Below are 19,194 nucleotides of genomic sequence, written 5' to 3'. Positions count from 1 at the left end.
CCACACATTTTAGTGCAGGAGGGTTTGAGGCATCACCTTCAGGTAAAACTGTTTTGTACCTTTTCAGGAAATTCCTTCTAGCATTCACAGAACCAGCCTATAGCAGATTTAAATGTGGGAAGCGGTCAGATGATCAGTGAGATTATAAGTACGGATCGTGGGGAAAAGCAGAAGACAACTGATCCATAAACTTATTACACAAAGGAAAGTTTCACTGCTCAATTTCCTGCGGAGATATCTTTGTAAAGCCAACCAAAAATTGGACAGTAGGATTTTGGTGAGGAACTTTAACCTCTGCTATGCTTGGAAATAAAATTGTTCCCACGTAGGAACTGCTAATATTGGCGTTCCTGAAAAATGATCACATAAGCCCATGAGGAATTAAAGTCCTTATGAAAACTGAGTAACTTTTGAAACCTTTGGATCTGCAGAATTGGGTTCCAAATTTTGCCAGAATTAGTTCTCCTTTGGGCTGTACAATAGGGCTTTATCAGAATACCTGCTACTTTGGCTCTTTTGCCTCCAATCTCTACAAAGATAAAATCTTTGTTTAAATCTGTGGAAATCCTCAATAATAACTTTAAACTGGGGAGAAAGAATTAAGGCTTGTGACAGCTGAGAAGGAAAAACAACAATACCCTGTGTTGGCTCCCAGAAAGTGAAGAAAGATGCATTTGTTTCATTTGGATTTTTCATCTAAAGGATAAATTGATGAAGGTATGATGGTAAACAACTATTTTAGTTGTACAGTACAGACGCTAAATAAACCACTTAAAACTCAGGAAAAACTGAAGTTAAGATTGCACAAAAACATATTACACACCCAAACCAATTATGATTTCTCAAAGAAGCCTATAAATGAAATGGAATTCCTGTCTCATTAGTGAAATAGTGTGAGTTGCGCATCCTTCCAATGAAACTCTCCCAAATCTTCATTTTTTTAGCTGTCACATGCAGGCACAAAGTCAAAAAGCATGTTATTAAGGAATGTTTCTAAATAATAAACTACATGTAACAAGATCCATTTTAATCATTTAAAATGGATTAAAATATCACTGAAAACTACATTTCAGTTTCCCAATCCTCCCATTAAATGTCAAGTTACAGTCCTGTCCTGTGAGGTACTAGACTTATTTTTTAAGTGTATAAAGATCCTTTCACTATGGCAGAAGATTTTTTGACTGTGCAGTGACACTTTCATTTGGTCCAGATACCAAATACCTGGACTGTAAAAATTCTGAGTTCAGGCATGTGAAACGTGCATCTAAATCTCAGATAGGCTTTTTTTCCTTCTAAATTATTCAAAAGTCACTACAAAAAATGGATATCAAAATACAGACAAGGAAAATAAAACAGAAGAGCAAAGAGTGTCTAGAATAAGAAGCAAATACTAATGCAGTCAATTCTAATATAAAGTGAAGCAGAGGATATTCAGGAGTTCATGTGCGTGATGGTATGAGCTAAACTGTTTGCATGAAAGATTAAAGAAGATGAAGAAATTTCAGAGAGTGACAACTGGCAATGTGAAAGTCATGGAATATTAAAGAGCAGAGTCTAAATTGGGCATTTGATTTTTGACTACCTAGCAATGTCGATGTTTACTCTAAAACATGGTAGCTTCAGGAACAAGGAATTGCAGAGATACATTGTGACATGTATCTCAGATTTTTACATTAAAAATTTTTCATTTTCCCCCGTGTTACTGGGAGAAGTCACTTTCCTAGCTCCTAAGAAAAGGCACACTGTGGGGAGACTGTTGTCCACACATATAGAGTTTTAGAAAAATAATCTGGTCTAGTATTAAATGTGGAGGCAGCCCTCCACTGGGGGGGTTGGAGCTTGATCATCCTTGATGTCCCTTCCAACCCAAGCCATTATATGATTCTATGATTCTATGATATTGCAAGTTCTCAGGTTAATCTACATACTAGCCTAGTTCAGTGTTGGATGATAGAGCAACTGGTCATTTCCTATTTCAGATGATGCAGTTTGTCTCTGAGTGGGAACGTGATGTTAAACACAACACAAAGTATGGCAGGGGTTCTATCTGAAGCAGAAACGCAGAATGCCTCCTGCTTTTATTTGTCTTGTAGGTGCTGCTCATTCATTTTTCAAAGCGTATTTGTTGAGATATCATGAGCATGCCCAGTGGCAGAACATAAAGAAAGGCAAAATCAAAGTGACATTGAGTAACTCTACACATCAAGCTTTGATGCAGAAGCATATTGTTTGAAAATATTTGGTGTACAGCAGGTCTGTCAATTAGAGCTAATTATATTTCTCTGATCAGGAAGAATGCAATCTTGTTTTAGGCGGGTTTCTTTGAAATGTATGACTTTTATATAACTTCATTATAGGAAAATACTTCTCCCAAATTACTTTTTTGCTGGGCTGCTCAGCTATTGACTCAAATTGTCTGCGTTGAGTAGTTCTCTCTGCTTTGATAATTAACTTTTGATCATTACTGAATTTAGCAGTTCTTGTCAGATGTGTTCATAGCCATCCTCCTCAAACTATTTCAGTGTTCAGCGCCTTTAATCTTTGAACAAAATGATTTCATTGAGCTCCCATCAGCTTTGCTACTGAGTTAATAATTCCTGTTTCTCATCTTCACGACTAAGCTTGATTTGTTCTAGACTTGATGCAAGCTTTTGATTATTAATTTAAGATATTTCAAAGACAAATACGTTATGAGTTATTTTCTATCTTAGATTCCTTTACAAGTAAGACATTGGTTCTAACTCCACATTAATTCCGAAACTTACTTTATAAAAGTACTATCTAGAAATAGAGTAGGTAGGATGTTCCTAAATCATGATAAACATACACTGAGAAGGAAAAGATGCTGCAAAAGAGTGGCATGAAATTGGGCTGGTATAATGTAACATTCAATAGGTGTTAAGAGAATTACATCATAGGACTTTTGCTAATTTTGAGCTTGAAAATGTGCATGAAAATAATTTAGGATGATCAGAAAATGGAAGCCAGAATGAACTAGACAATCATTCCACTGTAATCCATAATTTCCTTTTTTTTTTTTCATTTTTATTTTCCCCCACAATTATGGCTCTTTAAGACCTTATTTCAACAGTTGACTATAGTAGTGAGTAAGAAAAAAAGATGCTGAAGGACACATAAAAAGCAGTAAGATACAGAGGATCATTGATTGAAGAGACTTTGCCTGGAGATGTTCTTCTATGACTTTTATAACTGTGAAAGACTAACCCTAGCCCTACTCCATGTTTCTTCTTTACATGTTTCATTACTCTTGATTTTAGCTTGAGTTATTAAAAATCATTTGCACTGTGCTTTATTTGTGTAGTGTGAATATACCCACAAACTTATTTCATTAGCAGATATTTAACCATGATACAAAAGAGCTAACACAGGAACAACTTCTGGCTGCTCCTAGGTTGTGCACAAGAACCACAGAAGGGGAAAAATGACACTTCTTCTTCATGACTGTCAGTCACCAGACTGACTTTTGAAAAGAAAGAACCAGAAAAAGCACTCCAGTCAGTGCACGTTTCCTACATCACACAGGCCTGAGGAGAATAAAGTCACAAGAGGCCAGCTCAGAAATATCAGTGTAAAATAATTGGAACTGTTAAAGGTAAATTAGATTTTCAGAAAAGTTTTAAAGGGGAAATGTCTGCTCTCCAAAGAAAATTAACATTTTCCATTGCAGAGTTGAAAATCCAATATTTGAAGTTTTTGATTTTATGGAAGTGAAGTTTGACAATGTCAGTATTTTTTAAGAATGCGTCCTCACATTCTCGAGTCAGAAGCACTGATAGCCACCTAAGAAGGCAATTGCTGAGCCTTGAAGAGTCTCTTCGCCTGAGACAGATGGCACTTCAAGCCATTGAGTCGTGACGGCAGAAGGAGACAGGCCTCCATGCTTTAATTTTTTCCAGAGCTGCTGCAAATCTAATTTGCATTCACCTCCTAGTTTCTAACCAGTTTTGTATTCCCAGATGAATGGCTAAGCAACCCAACGCATATTTATATTCCACCATGCTGTTCTTCTGTCCTGTGGGTAAAGAAGAGACACCTCATGGACCCAGCTCAACACCCAATAAAAACAAAGACACTCTTCAAATTTGTTGATTTGTAGCAGACTGTAGATTATCACTTGTCTTGGAAGTAATACTGTGCACTTTTATTTATGCAGAATACTTCATCTATGATCTCGACTGCTCTGTATTGTGCACTGATTCTCTAATGACATGTTTAGCTCTGTCTATGACTTCCTGTGCTTGCAGCAAGCTAAACATCTAGAATTGTGCTGGGAAACAGAAACTCAAACACGAGGACTGAAGGATTAACATGTACTGGTGTACACACAAATGTGTGGCTTGTTCCTCTTTTCCTTTACTTTTTTCTTCTTGTTTCTTTACTTCATTGGTTACACTCTCCTCTATTTGTCCCCTAATGTCAACAGAGGAGATTGTATTTCCTTCTCACTAATTGCTTCTGACATGAAGTTAGCAACCTCATATTTGAAATTCTGTGTGTGATGTTCTAGGTCAACTCCACCTTGAGGACAAAAAGCACAATATTATCATATCTAGGACCAAAAACAGTGATGAAGATACTTTCCTCATTGTATTTTTAGAAAATGAGTACACTTACTTCAGGAGCCAAACACAGGATGGTTCATTTGAGATTCATTTTTTGAAATAACAAGTCACCATGCATATTAGCTCTACAGATCATCACTGTTCATGGGACTCTTGTTGTGTCTGAACTACAGAGAACATTTCATCACTGCTTTTGCAATTTAGTAATCTTTCTGGCTTTACCAAGAGACTCTCAAGAATACTTAGGGTAAAATTCTATTGTAGTATTGTATTCTTATTTACTAATGGCTTCTCTTCAAATGTGTGTTTGATTCAACATCCCAAAAGGCTAATAAAAAAAAAAATAATCCATTATTTGCTGGGCTTCCTCTACACCCATGTATGTTATCATAACATGATAAAAGATCTTAAGAACTAAAAAGAACCAGAAAAAATGGCAAAGAAAAATTTACAAGAGAAGAAAAAAATTTCCTAAGGAAAGAAGGAGAAAAATAAATAAATTCAAATAATGTCTTGGTACTTCATTGTGCAGGTGCAGACAGTCTCTACAATTGGTGAAATTTTTGGTTGTCCAGGACTAACAGAATGAGTATAATTATTTGTATCTATCTTGATCTCTGAGACTTATCTGAATAAGTGCTGATGTTTTGAAGCCTTATAATGAAGTGTACTTTCGGTGTGCACCTAATTGCTACTTTCGCAGCTTTCATGTGGGTTATAACTTTCTTTGCCAAAATGGAAAGGAGGTTAGGCAAACGCCTCTGAACCAGCCCTCCTACCTCAGTTCCTTTACAGTTTATACCCCTAGATTCTTTACAGTGCAAAGTTCTTTAACTCATTCCTCCAGGACTCCAATCGATCCTAAATTTTGTCCCTACTCTTAATGAAGGAAGAGTTTCCTAGATTTGAGAAGCAGAAGGGCTGAGTCAAAGAGTACCAGCACTGGTGGTGCTGGAAAGGTGTGTATTAATGCTCCTATTGTTCCTTTGTTCATGCTGTTTGGGTTTTTTTTTTTCCTATACAGGACTAAAGATTTTAAGGATTTTAATTTATACCGAACATGAAATTTACCCTGAATATTAAATCAATTAGGCAATAGAAGTAAGCACACATAAAATAACTCTTTGCTACCCTTGGTCTGGTTTACCAGATTGCTCAGATGACTTTGCCAAGTAGCACAGCTCTGAAAATTACACATAATATATTGCCATGAAGAGCGGTAGCTTTGTTAAGCACACATGTTCTGTGGGAGAGAAGCAGGCCCAAGCCTGAAGTGTCACACTGTGCTTCAAGCCTGCCCCTACATGTGAGCAGGAGGTCTGTTCTTGGAAGATTCATCCTGATGGTACAAAATGAAGTACCTCCAACTCCAACAAACCTCTCAGTGGCAGACGCATTCATTGTAAAAAAAATTAGGGTGTTTAGTTCTCGTTGCCATTCTCCTCCTGGAACTCCTCCAGAGGAAATCAACTTTCAGTTCCTCTTCCCTTATTCTGGCTGACAAGTTAATTACTGGATTTATCATGCCCTTTTCATCACCTACTTCTATGCTTGCTCTGGCCACCTATGAGTCCCTCTGTCAAGATATTTGCAGCCCCCCAGCCGTAAGCAAACACTAGCACTACATTTTACTAGTGTGAAAAACTCCTAAGAATTCAGATTTTGAGGTTCACATACATAGTCGCCTGGGCTTTTACATAAGAGCAATGCTGCAGATGGCCAGTATAGAAAAGCCAGACAATTTCTTTACCAAAATGCTTTGCAAACCATGCATAATAAAAATCACACTCTCCTTTTGAGGAGAAAAGGAAGATAAATGTTTCCTGTGTGGTTGGATTAGTGAGTGTTGAGCACCTAGACGGCCCACAATACCACAGACCTCAGATTTATTTTCATAGGACAGTACAGTCAAGTCTGGCTTTTCTTTTAACAACAACAATATTGGTGTCAATCAATTATCTCAGCTGCTGCTGCCTTTGCTTGCTGCCAAAACAATGCAAGACTTTTGCATAAGTGGCATATGTATGCCAAAGGACTTGGGGAAATGTATTTTTCTCCATGCTAATAATAAAGCCTCCTTTATAAAAACATATGTGCACAAACATGCATGCACACACAGAGTACGTGATCCATCCTGAGGACTGAAAGCTGTATCTCCCTCCTCCCTCCCATTCCCAAAAAGCTGGCAGATCTCCAGCGTATGGGCCTTATGGCTCTGCTCAGGAACAAATGGTCTTTCCACCTCTATTAATTAGTGGGAGAGGCACCAGGCCTGTGTCTAAAGCTTTTCCTTGAGGTGAAAGATTTCTAGTGGCATGGCTGACAGTTTGGCTGCTTCAAGCCAGTGGCATGAAAAACTAAACCTATGAAATGCAAATGCTTAAGAGAGCGCTGAGGGGCCTGCTTATTTGTGGGAATGTGAGGAGAGAAATTCTTGCAGCCGAATTTATCCTTCTTTTCAACAAAGGCATTTCAGTCTTGGCTAGAGCTGCTCACCTTCCAGTATTTTCCTTTCTTGCATTATTTTCTCTACTGTGGTAGAAAGTTTTTTAGCCATTGAGACTCCAGTGCATAGCAGGCAACCCATGGGAAAGGCAGTTCAGTGGAAGGGATGGAGCTTCTCCAGTTCCTCCAGTGCTGATGCATGCACCTGAGGTAAGACCATGCCTACAGTCTGCAGGGGCAACCTTCTTGTTGTTGATCTACAGAACTCTACAGCCTAAAGCAACCATCCCTCCTGAGGGCTGTATTAATCCCTGTCCCCAGTGAGAGATGACCTCCGCAGTAACAACATATGCAGAAACAGGTACACGAGGTTCTTTGAGTCTGAAAAGGTGAAAAGCCTTTGATAACACCATACAGTTTAGTGGTGTGCCATGTTCTTTGCTCATAACTACATCAAGTTCACCTCAGATCTCACAGTGGCTGCAGAAAGCTTTTGCTGATAATGAACAAACACAATGACAGGAACCTATGTCACTGCTATGTGAATTGGTATCTTAGACGTCAGCCATCAAATCCCTTATTTCCAAAGACTGGCCTAATGGAAGCTGGAGAATTCATTTTACATGGTTGATGATACACAGCTGTTTCTACTAGTGTTGTGCAGAATAAAATAATTTGAGCATCAAATTAAAGGGGTTGAGGTAGCGAGAAGAGGCAGATCTTCATGAAAGGATTTTTCATAGTTACAGACTGAGAAGAATGACTGCACTATCCTAATAGCTTCTGTTTTCATTAATGGCTCAATGAAAACATTTCCCTACAATTACAAAACATGACTGTAGATCTTAAACACTGGAAAGTGGGCTCTGTATCAAAACACACTGCTGTGGCTACAACAGATGCTGCATCACTCTGGGATTTAGACGAAACCTGGTGACAGATAAACTGTTTACATTAAAGACTCTATCAAAGTTATTTTGCACCTAGTTTCATCCTAATCCATCTGATTTTTCCACAGCTTTGACAAGATGACCTCTCTCACTGTGTGTGCAGTATTGATGTCATTACTGAAGAGCTGTTCTTCAGCCTTTCTGCTGATAACAAAGTAAATGGAAATGCAGCGAAACCTTGGGGAGTAAACAGCTTGTTCAGGATCCAGCTAAAAAAACGGGATAAATGACCACAGGAAAGGATATCTATTGTTACAATGAAAGTGGTAGCCGTATCACTTTAAAACATGTTTGAAGACGAAAGCATAGTGCATCTTTGCATGTCATAGGTTTAAAAAAAATTAATTGAATATTTGAAAGTTCAGTATGCATCATAACAACTCAAAGCTCAGCTGATAGCCTTTGTAGATTGAGCTACAAAGTCAAACATTTTGTAGGTAATTACCTAGTAGTAACCTAGCAAAAAATAAAAATGTTTGTGTAAAATACAGAAGACAGATCAAGGCCATGGATTATGTGTATGCCTTGTGTTCGTCTTATCACAACAATGTCTCTGTAGTTGGTTATCAGAGGAGTTCAAATAAGGTGACAATCATTAAGTGAAGAAGGGGAAAAAAAACCCCAACACAATAGAAAAGAGAAACATCTCATTTGTTTGCCAAAAGTACTATTTACATGAAAACAACGCAGTTGTATCAAAGTTTCTTTAGTTAAAAAGCACACAGATAACTAGTGATGTGCTTTCAATTAGGAATGCATTTCAGGGGTTAACAGGACTATTCCTTAGGCAGAAGAACAAAGAGGAGCTTGTTAAAGGAAACTGAGTACACTACAGCTCCTTATAATACTGTATCCAGACAAAACTCATTTGGATGCCTTTGAGCTCAAAGTGAATTTGAGGTGCTTTAAGGAACAAAATCACAAATCCATGTTTTATCCAAGCTCTTTTAGCTGAATCAAGCTACTAATTGAAAACAATCACTACTCTTTCTAATTTTCGAGTTATTTTTTTAACACAGTAATAAAGCCATCTAAAAATCACTATTCTTAGAGAAGAGCATCAATAGCAGCATCTCTGAAATACCTTATCAGCTAATGTTTTTACTATGAACCTGTGTGTCATCTGCCTTGACACTATCTGTTGTGGGCAACCTAAAAATATTGTGCAAGAGGAGCTTTGAATGCAGTATGAGTGCAGTGTTCCTCTCAGTAGAGCTTAAAACCCAGGCAATGCTTAAAAAGTAACAGTATTTTTCAAACAATATATTAAACATTTATAATACCTGGTATTATAAATACATGACATAAAAATCCATTGGGTTGGTCAGTATGCATATTAAAAACCATTCGAGTAGGTCAAAATTTTGATATCTTAAAACTTTAAAGACAGCAATTTTAATAAAGCTGTCAGTGCAATTTTCTTTGTAAAAACATTTGCAACTGATTATGCTGCTTATATTGAAAAAGAAACACAAGGTCTATATCTTTAGATCTTTTATTGAACTGTGAGCACAGCATCAATAACTGCTTCTCAGCTGTAAATGAAAATTGATTCCAGATCTAACCTGTCGTTTTCTGTGGGTCTTTAATCCCAAATCACCCACAGTGAAAGACATAAGAATCAGCATTTTGTCTAAGAGACAAAACATGTGTCATGTGGCCAGATCTAAAGTGTCTACACTGAAGATATTGTGGGATGTGTTTATAAGTGTTAGATATAGGTGATAACTGCAGTCTCTCCAAGAGAGGCCCAAAAAATGATGACTGGAGGCTGGGTAACTTCTAGCTTCCTTCATGACCTATAGCTATGATCAATACAGTCCAAAGATTTACAGATCTGAAGTCAGAAGGGACCCTCGAGGATCATCTCATTGGACCTCCTGCATGTTACAGCCTAAGAACTTCTACTCCAAGCCCACAGCTGCCAGAGCAATGGCGTCTAAAAAGAGAGGAAAACCACGAAGTTTCCTTGCAATGTGCAGCAGTTTGACACTAGGTAGTTTGGATTTCCAGTCCACTTGCTTGATGAAGCTTCTTAAGCCTTTTGGAGTGAAATTAGAGAGGATAGTCTCCTTTTTTTCCTAGCAGAACCAAGAAGACCTAACATTTTCAAATTAAGAAGGGTTCTCCAGAACATAGCCCTTAGGAACCACTTCCATCCTGCTTGAAAAGTTCATGTTGAAAAGTGAACAGTGTATTCAGTAACAAAGCCACTAATGCTATCTAAATAGACGAAATACCTTTCACTAGCTTCAAACTATTAGTTCTCATTTTATCAAAAAGTCAGGCTCAGCCTCATCAGATCAGAATGATCACGGTTTAGATTTCTCCTCAACACTGAGAAGAGGAAGGAGCTGAATAACAACTGAAAAAATACGAGGTTCATGGGCCCCTAAGTAAGTGCAGTGCAGATCAGAAATATGTGCACTCATTTGCAGGAGTGAAAGAACAGGGCATGAGAGTTTTGTTTACTGCAGACAAGCTTCTAACAGACTTGCAACAAGACAGATGGACTACTGGTAGTCTCAGAAGACAGGCTGATAGATCACTCTCCACATACCATGGATATTCACTGAAAGCTGGTATCGAGGTGCATTTATGGATCACTGCCACTACTGCCCCTTCCATGCAAGTATCGAAAGGTCCCAAGCAATTCTCAAGGGACAAATACAAGCCTAGGTCCTAGGACTCCCTACTGACCGCTGCTCTCAAAGAGCATCTTCCTTGAAATACTAGTCAAGAGATTATGTTTTTTACATGTATTTTTATAAATAAAAATGAGTAAATGCTAGCTTGTGCTTCACTTTGGCTACAAGCTTATAGCAGAAAAAAAATCAGAAAGATTGCAATGAGAATGATACTTTGGAACAGTGCTGCATAAATTGTTACAATGATTTTGAGTTTTATTCTTTCTATCCCTTCAGAAGGTATACGTGTGTACAGCTGTAGTTATTTGCATGCAAAATTTCTATGTTAATAAAGATATATTTTTATAAACCCATATTTTTATAAACCCACAGCTGAAAATTCAACATCTTATAATTTGCATATTGTAATCACCCTCATCTGTCCTTCATGAGTGGATGTTCTGCATATCTTTTGTAAATAATATTTTGCAGACAAAAAACATCGCCGTTACTTTGTGGATGTTTATGTGTCCGACCAAGGTGCTAGGTCAACCTTCTTTCCACACCCAGGCCCCTTTCTTTCCTTTAGAGAGTGGTGGCAGAAGCTGCTGAAGTGTGAAGGTACTGGCAGCGTAATGCTTGAATGATGCAGCAGAGCCATACTGCTCAGCTTTGCAAGGCCTTACTCTGGGATGCAGTGTGACAAGAATCTAAAGGACAGACACATACAGTCATAGTTCCAGGAAATCTAAAAACCTGTGGAATTCTTTCAAATAGTGTATATCATATTGCTTACACTTTCTATTTGTAATGCACATACAAATGATGCACAGACACGTTTGTGGGCTACATAGGAAAGGTATATTATTCTTGTTAAGTGCAGGAAACTGAAGAAATATGGCTGGTGTGCTTACTGTCCAAACAGCTCATTTATTTTGTACATGACTGGATCCATTCTTGTTTTGAATCTCTAAACATAGATACCATAATCTGCCTCTTTAGAAGATACTTGGGAGATCTAAGGAGGTATTAATCAATGCTTATCACTCAGAGTGACATGAAACTTATACTGACTGAAGTTAAAAAACAGAATCAAAAACATTTTCTGTGAACTATAAAATTTTGAGAATTGACATGAATGCTCCTTACTGCAGCTCTCCTGTTTTCAGCACACACTGTCAAACATATTGCTGTAAAGTCTTGTAAAGTTTTGGTGCAGTTTGAGGCTTCCTACAGCTTGGGCACAGCTCCACACCTAAGTTGCCCCCTCTGACCTGTGAGCAAGGAAACATTGCTTCCCAGCATAGCCCTGCCTTTGGCCAAAGGACACGCACTGACAGTACAACAGCAGGGCTTTTACAGCTGCCAATTCTACGCTGTGTGGTGGAGACAAAACGTGGGCTTCCTGCATAGGGCTGACATCAGAGATAACATCGGGTCAGTGTAAATTGCATAAATCTGGAGTAAGTCTGCTGAAATCAATGGAAAATTGCGATAGAAAAAAAAAAAAAAATCCTGCCTGGGGATATTTTACTGTTTCTAAATTTTGCAGATTTCAATGTCGCAATGTCAGCCTATGGGAATATTTGGCAAGCCAACATGCTTGTACAATAGCACGTTGCATCAATGCAGCCTTTTGATTCTTGGCCTTCATGTGAGAATGCTAGTTGTTTTTGGTGCTAATAGTACTGACTTGTATGACTAAGGGGTCAAATGATGCTGGAAGGTGCATTTTGCCTGACACGACCCTAAAGTGTGGGTGTCCAACCTTCTGGCTAGCCTGGGCTGTGCTGAGTGAAGAAGAATTGTCTTGGGCTGCATGTGAAATACAACATAGTTAATGTATAGAAATAGTAAAAGTTTTGTTTTTTTTTTTAAATATATATGTAAAAGGAGGAGAATATAAAGCTAGTGGGATATTTGACCTTGTTTTTGAGAAACTAATGAATAAGTTCAATTATTAACTTATAAAACAACACATGCCCAATATTAATAATTAAATAAGAAAATCTACTTGTTGGCTTAATAGTAAAAAGTGTGCCTGCAGGAGCACACACTTGTAGGTAGGTTGAAATATCAATGCTGACAATAACCAAGTTTTACTTGCTAAGTGGCACAAGTCCATGTCTTGTGTAACACACGTGGGTTTTCATTTGATTGAGTGTATGGCAGGCATGAGAGGCAGAGCTGGCACTGCTCTGTGCCCTCTCCTCCACCGTGTTCTGTTGTCTCCTATGTGGTCCACATTCAAGCTATGCATGATCAACTCATGAAAAATATTGCTAAAAATCACATCGTAATGCTAAAAGTGTGTGACCTTGTGGGGCCACATTACTGGCTGTCCAGGGCTGCATGCAGCCTGCGGGCCATGGGTTGGACACAAGGATTAGGATGGACCCACAGGATGGATTAGGTGGGTTGAAGGAGAGCATTCAGGTAATTTAAAAGTAAGTAAGAAAGAAACATCCACTTATATGTAACATTTCCCTGCTGAAGAGATCAGATTAGGCTACTATAGCTTACTTTCCTCATTACTACAGATGTTTACGCATCTCAGTCTATAGTAGGGCTGCTCCAAAAGTTATGCCTCCTATTTTATTATGTTGGCCCACAATGTCAGATAGACGTTGGCAGGATGGCAGTAGAGCCTGAACCTTATTGCCAATACTTTGCTATATTTTGTCACTTTGTGACAGATGGCAGCAGAGGGGTAGTCTGACAGAACGGGGTCTGACATGCAAATGCAAATGAAATAAAGGTGTGACATTGAATTCCTCCATGCAGAAACAAATGACACCCACTGGCATTCATTGATGCTTGCTGAAAATTTATGGAGACCAAACAGGGGATGTGAACACAGTGAGAGCTGTGTGATGCATTTCAGCAGTGGTGACAGTAAGAGTGGGACACCTCCACTGGTGCAGATGTTTGTGAACGTGGCCTGTGGGCTCTTGTTCATTTCTAGCAAAAATGCTTAGCTAATGGTGGTGACTATGTTGAGAAATAGTGTTTTGTGGCTGAGAATTTGTTCTATCAAACAATGTTGTTGTGCTCTTTGTATATATTGTACTTTCCATGGAAATAAATAGGAGGTATTATTTTGAGAGCGACCTACGGATGAACTTAAACCAAAGACTCAGTGTTTTTAATAAGAATGTTGAGAATATGAATATCACCAGCCTTTTTTCCCCAGTATTACTCGTAAATATTTATAGAGTGGGAAGAACAGAGAATTACATCAGACAGCTTTCTGAAAATTTTTCTTCATTAACGTTCCAAGACTTTCAGTTTTGATTCAGATCTACACAATGAAGATTTTACTTCTCACAAATGGGAATTGCTGACTTATTTTCTATGGGACTCCAGTCCTTTTCTCACTTACAGGAGCAAAGCTTAAAGACTCAAACTTCATGCATGCAATCATACAGATGAATTGTGAAGTGCAAAACAACTCTACAGTCATGATAGTGGTCTGATGTGGTCATTTTACACCCACTTCCAAACAGGTCATCAATTTCAGAAATTGAGTGTGAAACAAGTGGAGGTTGTACCACAGTTAATTTGGTACAATTTTAGGAACTCAGACCGCATTAGTATTCCCAGATGACAACATGCTTGTTCTCTTATTCCAAAATTAGCATTCATTGTTTTGGTTTAGTTTAACTTATTTCACAGTTAATTAAGCAAAACAGCCAAAATGTATTCTTATTTAAGAAGACGTTTCCTTCCACCTGAGCAGACTTAGAAATGACTGCAAAAGATTCAGAAATGGTTTTATGTGCAGGTAAAATCTAAGATAATGGATTCTGCAGCACCTCAAGATGCTTTTGATGCAAGTATAGTAAACGATCATACAGACACATTCAAGTGACAAAAAAAAAAAAAATCAACCTTTGTCAGATTATATGGTCAATGAACTGAGATGTATTTTACCTGTTCATTGTCATCTTCATCACTGCTGAGTTTGAGATCATCCTCAAGCATCCTGAAAAAAACAACACCCAAGAGACAGAATTACATTCAATGAATTACAGTTGTATAAAATGGGCTGAACCACTCTTTCAGTTTAACAGCAGAATCAGAGCCATGCTAAGGAAACTGATGAATACTCTGTGTACGTATGTTATTAGTTCTGGGAGACACTAGGTAAGAACAAATGACTTTAGGGCTCGTCCATTATGAAGTTTGGCAGTCAGCTCCTCCTTCATGTTCTCTTTTATTTGCAGATTATCTCATAGTGATTAGTCCATATAAATTGACATGTATTTCTATGGCAAAAGAGGAAAGGGAAATTCAGTTCTGAGACTGTTAAAAGCAGACAAAAAGGTGCACCGTCGTGTTTCATTCTGGATCTAGGATATCACTAGGATCTTTTTTGAGGCCTGTACTGATCCCACCTCACCTAACTGAATGCAGAATGGGGAATAGAAAGGGTAGGAGTTTTTCTCAGTTTTGATGTATCCAGTTGTTAATATCTTTTTTTTTTTCTCTTTTTTTTTTTTTTTTTTTCTAATAGAGATACCTCATGTTACTGCTCCCTGCCCTTGGTTAAAGGGGAAGAAAACTCCCAGCAGGTCAGGCAGCCCCAAAGTCTCCTTCCTTTTCTTTGACATAAGAAAGAGGTGAATAAAGGTAAATAATGTATACTGTTGTATTAACATTTGTCTTTTTAACACTTAACTTTTTCTTTTTAAGGCAAAATTAGTATATTTCAAAACACAAAAATGGGGTAAAAAGTCATTATTTGCTGTTGTTTGCCATTGCAGAAAAGGTCTTTCATGGCCTGTCTACCTAGAAAGACATGACTAACAGTGACCAAATACCCTTTCCCACACATTTACACTTTTATCAGGTGGTACTTCTCAGAGCCGATATTCCTCTGGGCACACTTCATAGATTCACAGAATCACAGGATGCTTGGGCTGGAAGGGACCCCAGTGATCAAGTTCCAGCTCCCCTCCACAGGCAGGGCCACCACCCTCCAGATCCGGCACCAGCCCAGGCTGCCCAGGGCTACATCCAACCTGGCCTTGATCACCTCCAGGAACAGAGCACCCACAGCCTCTAGGCAGCCTGTTCCATCCAGCTCCTCACCTCTTGTATTGCAGGATGACATACAAGTCAGCGTGTCATCCAATCTGCTGTGACACCCGCTGACGTCACTCCTTCCCCCCACTCTGATCTGCCTTACTCACTGCAGGAGAATGACAAACTGCCATTTCCACTTCCCTTCTGCTTTGAGGAGACTGAAGTCTGTGATTTTTTTTATTGTTAGCCTTTAAATAACTGTAGCAATGAATAGGTGTTCCAATTATTTTTTTGTTGTTTGAGGACTACTTGTGGCAGCCTCAAGGCATATGGAATTTTAAAGAGGGGGCAATAATGCCAATGGGAAAACGTAAGATTGAAGCCCTGCCGTGCTCATAAAAACAGAAAGTGCAAGGAGATCCTTAAACTGGTTTGTAAGTCATCCGTCTTTAAGTGACCTCTGTTGTCGGGCAGCTCGGTGGTTACAAAGTATCTGGACACATAACTACTAGTCATTAACCTCTTGATAAACGGCAGATGCCTCCCTGTAATATGTGAACCCATAAAAGTAAGACTGTAGCGTGGATAAGGAATCTTTTAGAAGTAAGAATTCTTCAGGAAATATTAATCTTTAGAGGCCTGGACTTTGGTGATGAGCAGGAACTTTTTATGTTGTTTATCTAGCAGACACATCCATTTGTTTCCCCAGTCCATTACTTGCAGGGCCATGCTCAGCACACTGCTGTGCCTCGCTCCATCCACAGCCCGATTCTTATCTGCAAGTCTCATTACACACCAGAAGGACAATACCCCCAGGAAACACAGACTACCTTAATATAGGGCCGTATTATCCTGACTCTTGACTCTAATGCAGTCCAACACTCTAACTTTTAAATCTACATCTCACTTTAATGTGTAAATTATCTACTGCTTTAAAGCAGCACTGCTAGATAATGTACTTATTATTTTTAATGCAGATCTAACAGGACGTAATGCAAAGGATCTTTTCATGAATGAAGCCCAAAGGATTTGTTTTTATTTTCCTCTTTCCAGTCATCTTATTTTTTTCATCTGTTCCAGGTTAAATTCATCTTTTTGACATATTCTAGTAGAAATAAGCCAAAAAGGACAAAGGAAATTCCACATTAGATAAATGGGAAGAAGAAAGGAAAAAAAAAGCATAAAAAAGAGAAATGAATACACTTACTAAACTAGCCGGCAGTCATCTGAAATGGGTGATTAATAACTGTCCTTACACAGCCTACTCTGCAGACCCTTTCAGAGAAGTACAGCAAGCACAAGACATGTTTATTGAATATTGAAAAATATAAAATGGATATAAAACATGATTAGTAGGAAGGACAACTGTTAGAGTTGGTTTCAGATAAACTAAATTTGCAGGATTTATGAGTTCCCTTCAAGAGACTAATGGATGTTTAGGCGACTAGAGAGAGGGAAAAAATTGGTTTTCGGTATTTCTTTAGCAGTTCCAAGCTTATCATTTGGAGTATATAATTCTTCTTAGCCAGTTCTGCTAAACAAAGAATATGTCATCTCATTCAGCTACAAAACTCAAAGGTTAAACAACTAAACCGCACGGCTTCTAAAATGCATCACATTCTTCAGGCAGATGGAATAATTAAGGAGAAACTGAGTAGAGTATCAGGAATAAATATATTATGGTAGGGAGAGAAGTGAGGGGATAAATTAAAAATACATAGTATGTTTGAATGAAAGCAGGATGCTGAGAAGTTCAAATAACCTGCTCCCAGGGGGGGCTGGCTAGAAGATGCAATATTTTACAGAAAGCAGAGGACTACATGGTCTTCCACAACTTTAAACTGTGCTTAATATTCGGAAGGCCTAGTAGCTTGTACCATTTAATGTTTCTATTAACTCTCATTTATAAGCAAATAGCATCTGATGACACTCAAAACTCAATAAGGTCTTTTTAAGATTGCCAGAAACCATAACCCCGGGGTGACTATTTCACCATCATTCATAGAGGTAACCCAGTTCAGCCTCAAACACTGAGACAGAAGAGCTCTGTATCAATAGTTCTCTCAAACGTTATCTGTCAGTTTTGAACACGAAATTAGGTGTTCATCAGTGAGAGATTCTCCTAAATTCACATAATGTCTATTCTGCTCTACGTACCTGTTCACCTCAAAAGACACCCAGAATGGAGATTACAGTGTACATTTGTTATTAAGATTAGGCCAGCTATTAATAAGGGCCAATTCTGAGGATATATTAAAATTACAATGAATAGCCTCAATGAGGGCAAATCAAAGAGAAAACCGCCTGTATCAAAAAGCTATTTCCAGAGGTGTTATAAATTCATTTTATTTCCTTTTCTTCTCTGACCCAGTTGACATTAATATTGAATATACATGTACTTGTTTGTCTTTTCATCCACAGCTAATGCAAAACACCACTTTAGGGGAAGAGTGGGATTAAGTCGGATTTTTGATTTTATTATTAGAGCAATGCCATTTGCTCTAACAGACAAAGTTGTGTCAGCATATTTATTATAATCTACAATTTTCAGAGGTTTACAGTTTGGAATGTGAAACTCCTGCAAAGCAGAAACATGGTGACAAAACAACAATTTATGGTGGTGGAAGTAGGGGCAAGACTGACTATAATACCCACTTTCTCCAGGGATGAGTATGCTTGCAAAGCAGATACTTCTTACAAATTTAACTAGAGAAATGTCTGAATGAGGGCTTTATTAGGATGATGTCTGTAAGAGTCTTAGTAGAGACTGTAACAACAAAGTATTATTTTTTAGGAGCCCTCAGCCTGCACTGGACATCAGAATGTCATGAAATATTCCAAAATCAAAATGAGCTTTTAAAGATCAGTTTATGATGATTTTGGTCCAGCAAGTTAAATTAACTTCTCTCTTTGCACATGTATTTTTCAAAAATATCATTTTTTATTCATCAGAAACCTCTCTGTGTCTATCAACAGGCAATATTAAAAGATAATGTGTGTATCACGTATTCTGTTTCTCAGCAGGAAAGAGTGTTTTACACATTTTTTTTCTCCATGTTCAACATGCATAGTCACACAGTCCCTCCAACTACTCCAAATGGTTTACAGCAGCTAAAATCTAAGTCTTGGCACCTGTCTGAGCTGCTCTAAGAAACCATGAACAGAAGAGGCCAAAGCTGCAGAGCAAGATGACGTAGGAGTCATGGAACACCTGAGTCAGTGAAATGGGCTTTCCAAGCCATCATTACAGGGAGGAACTATGGCAGCAGAACCCTAAAATTAACCTGGGGTCTGGGTATGTAACTTACTGGGGTGCCTCCAAGCTTGGCTGAATACACACAGAAACAGTTCGCATCCTTAGTGCACACCAGACCTCCTGTTTTGGGATCTTTTGATTACCAAGACAGGATTTGATTATGAGATGTGAGATAATCTCCTCCCTGAAAAATTACTGTACACCACATCACAGTACACCGTAATTTCAGGAACTTTTACAGAGCATTAGGACTTCTTAAGGGAGTATTTTCACAGTTCAACATTCTTTATTTGATTTAATGTGTA

At 38.3% G+C, this 19,194-nt stretch overlaps 1 protein-coding gene across 5 annotated transcripts in view; it reads right to left on the bottom strand.

Moving 5' to 3' along the window:
- Positions 1 to 19,194, bottom strand: part of AFF2 (ALF transcription elongation factor 2) — a 346,941-nt gene that overhangs the window by 84,466 nt on the left and 243,281 nt on the right. For all 5 annotated transcript variants that reach the window (XM_090150571.1, XM_031602672.2, XM_090150573.1 and 2 more), the window contains one exon: positions 14,539 to 14,590. In XM_090150571.1, the coding sequence (XP_090006697.1) occupies positions 14,539 to 14,590 (52 nt within the window). The remainder of the gene's footprint in view (positions 1 to 14,538; positions 14,591 to 19,194) is intronic.

The sequence above is a fragment of the Phasianus colchicus genome, chromosome 14, assembly GCF_987193195.1.
Source record: "Phasianus colchicus chromosome 14, bPhaCol1.hap1.1, whole genome shotgun sequence".
In the NCBI taxonomy this organism is placed as follows: Eukaryota; Metazoa; Chordata; class Aves; order Galliformes; family Phasianidae; genus Phasianus; species Phasianus colchicus.
Note: the sequence above shows the minus strand (reverse complement) of the source record. Positions and strands in the feature narration are given on the sequence as shown.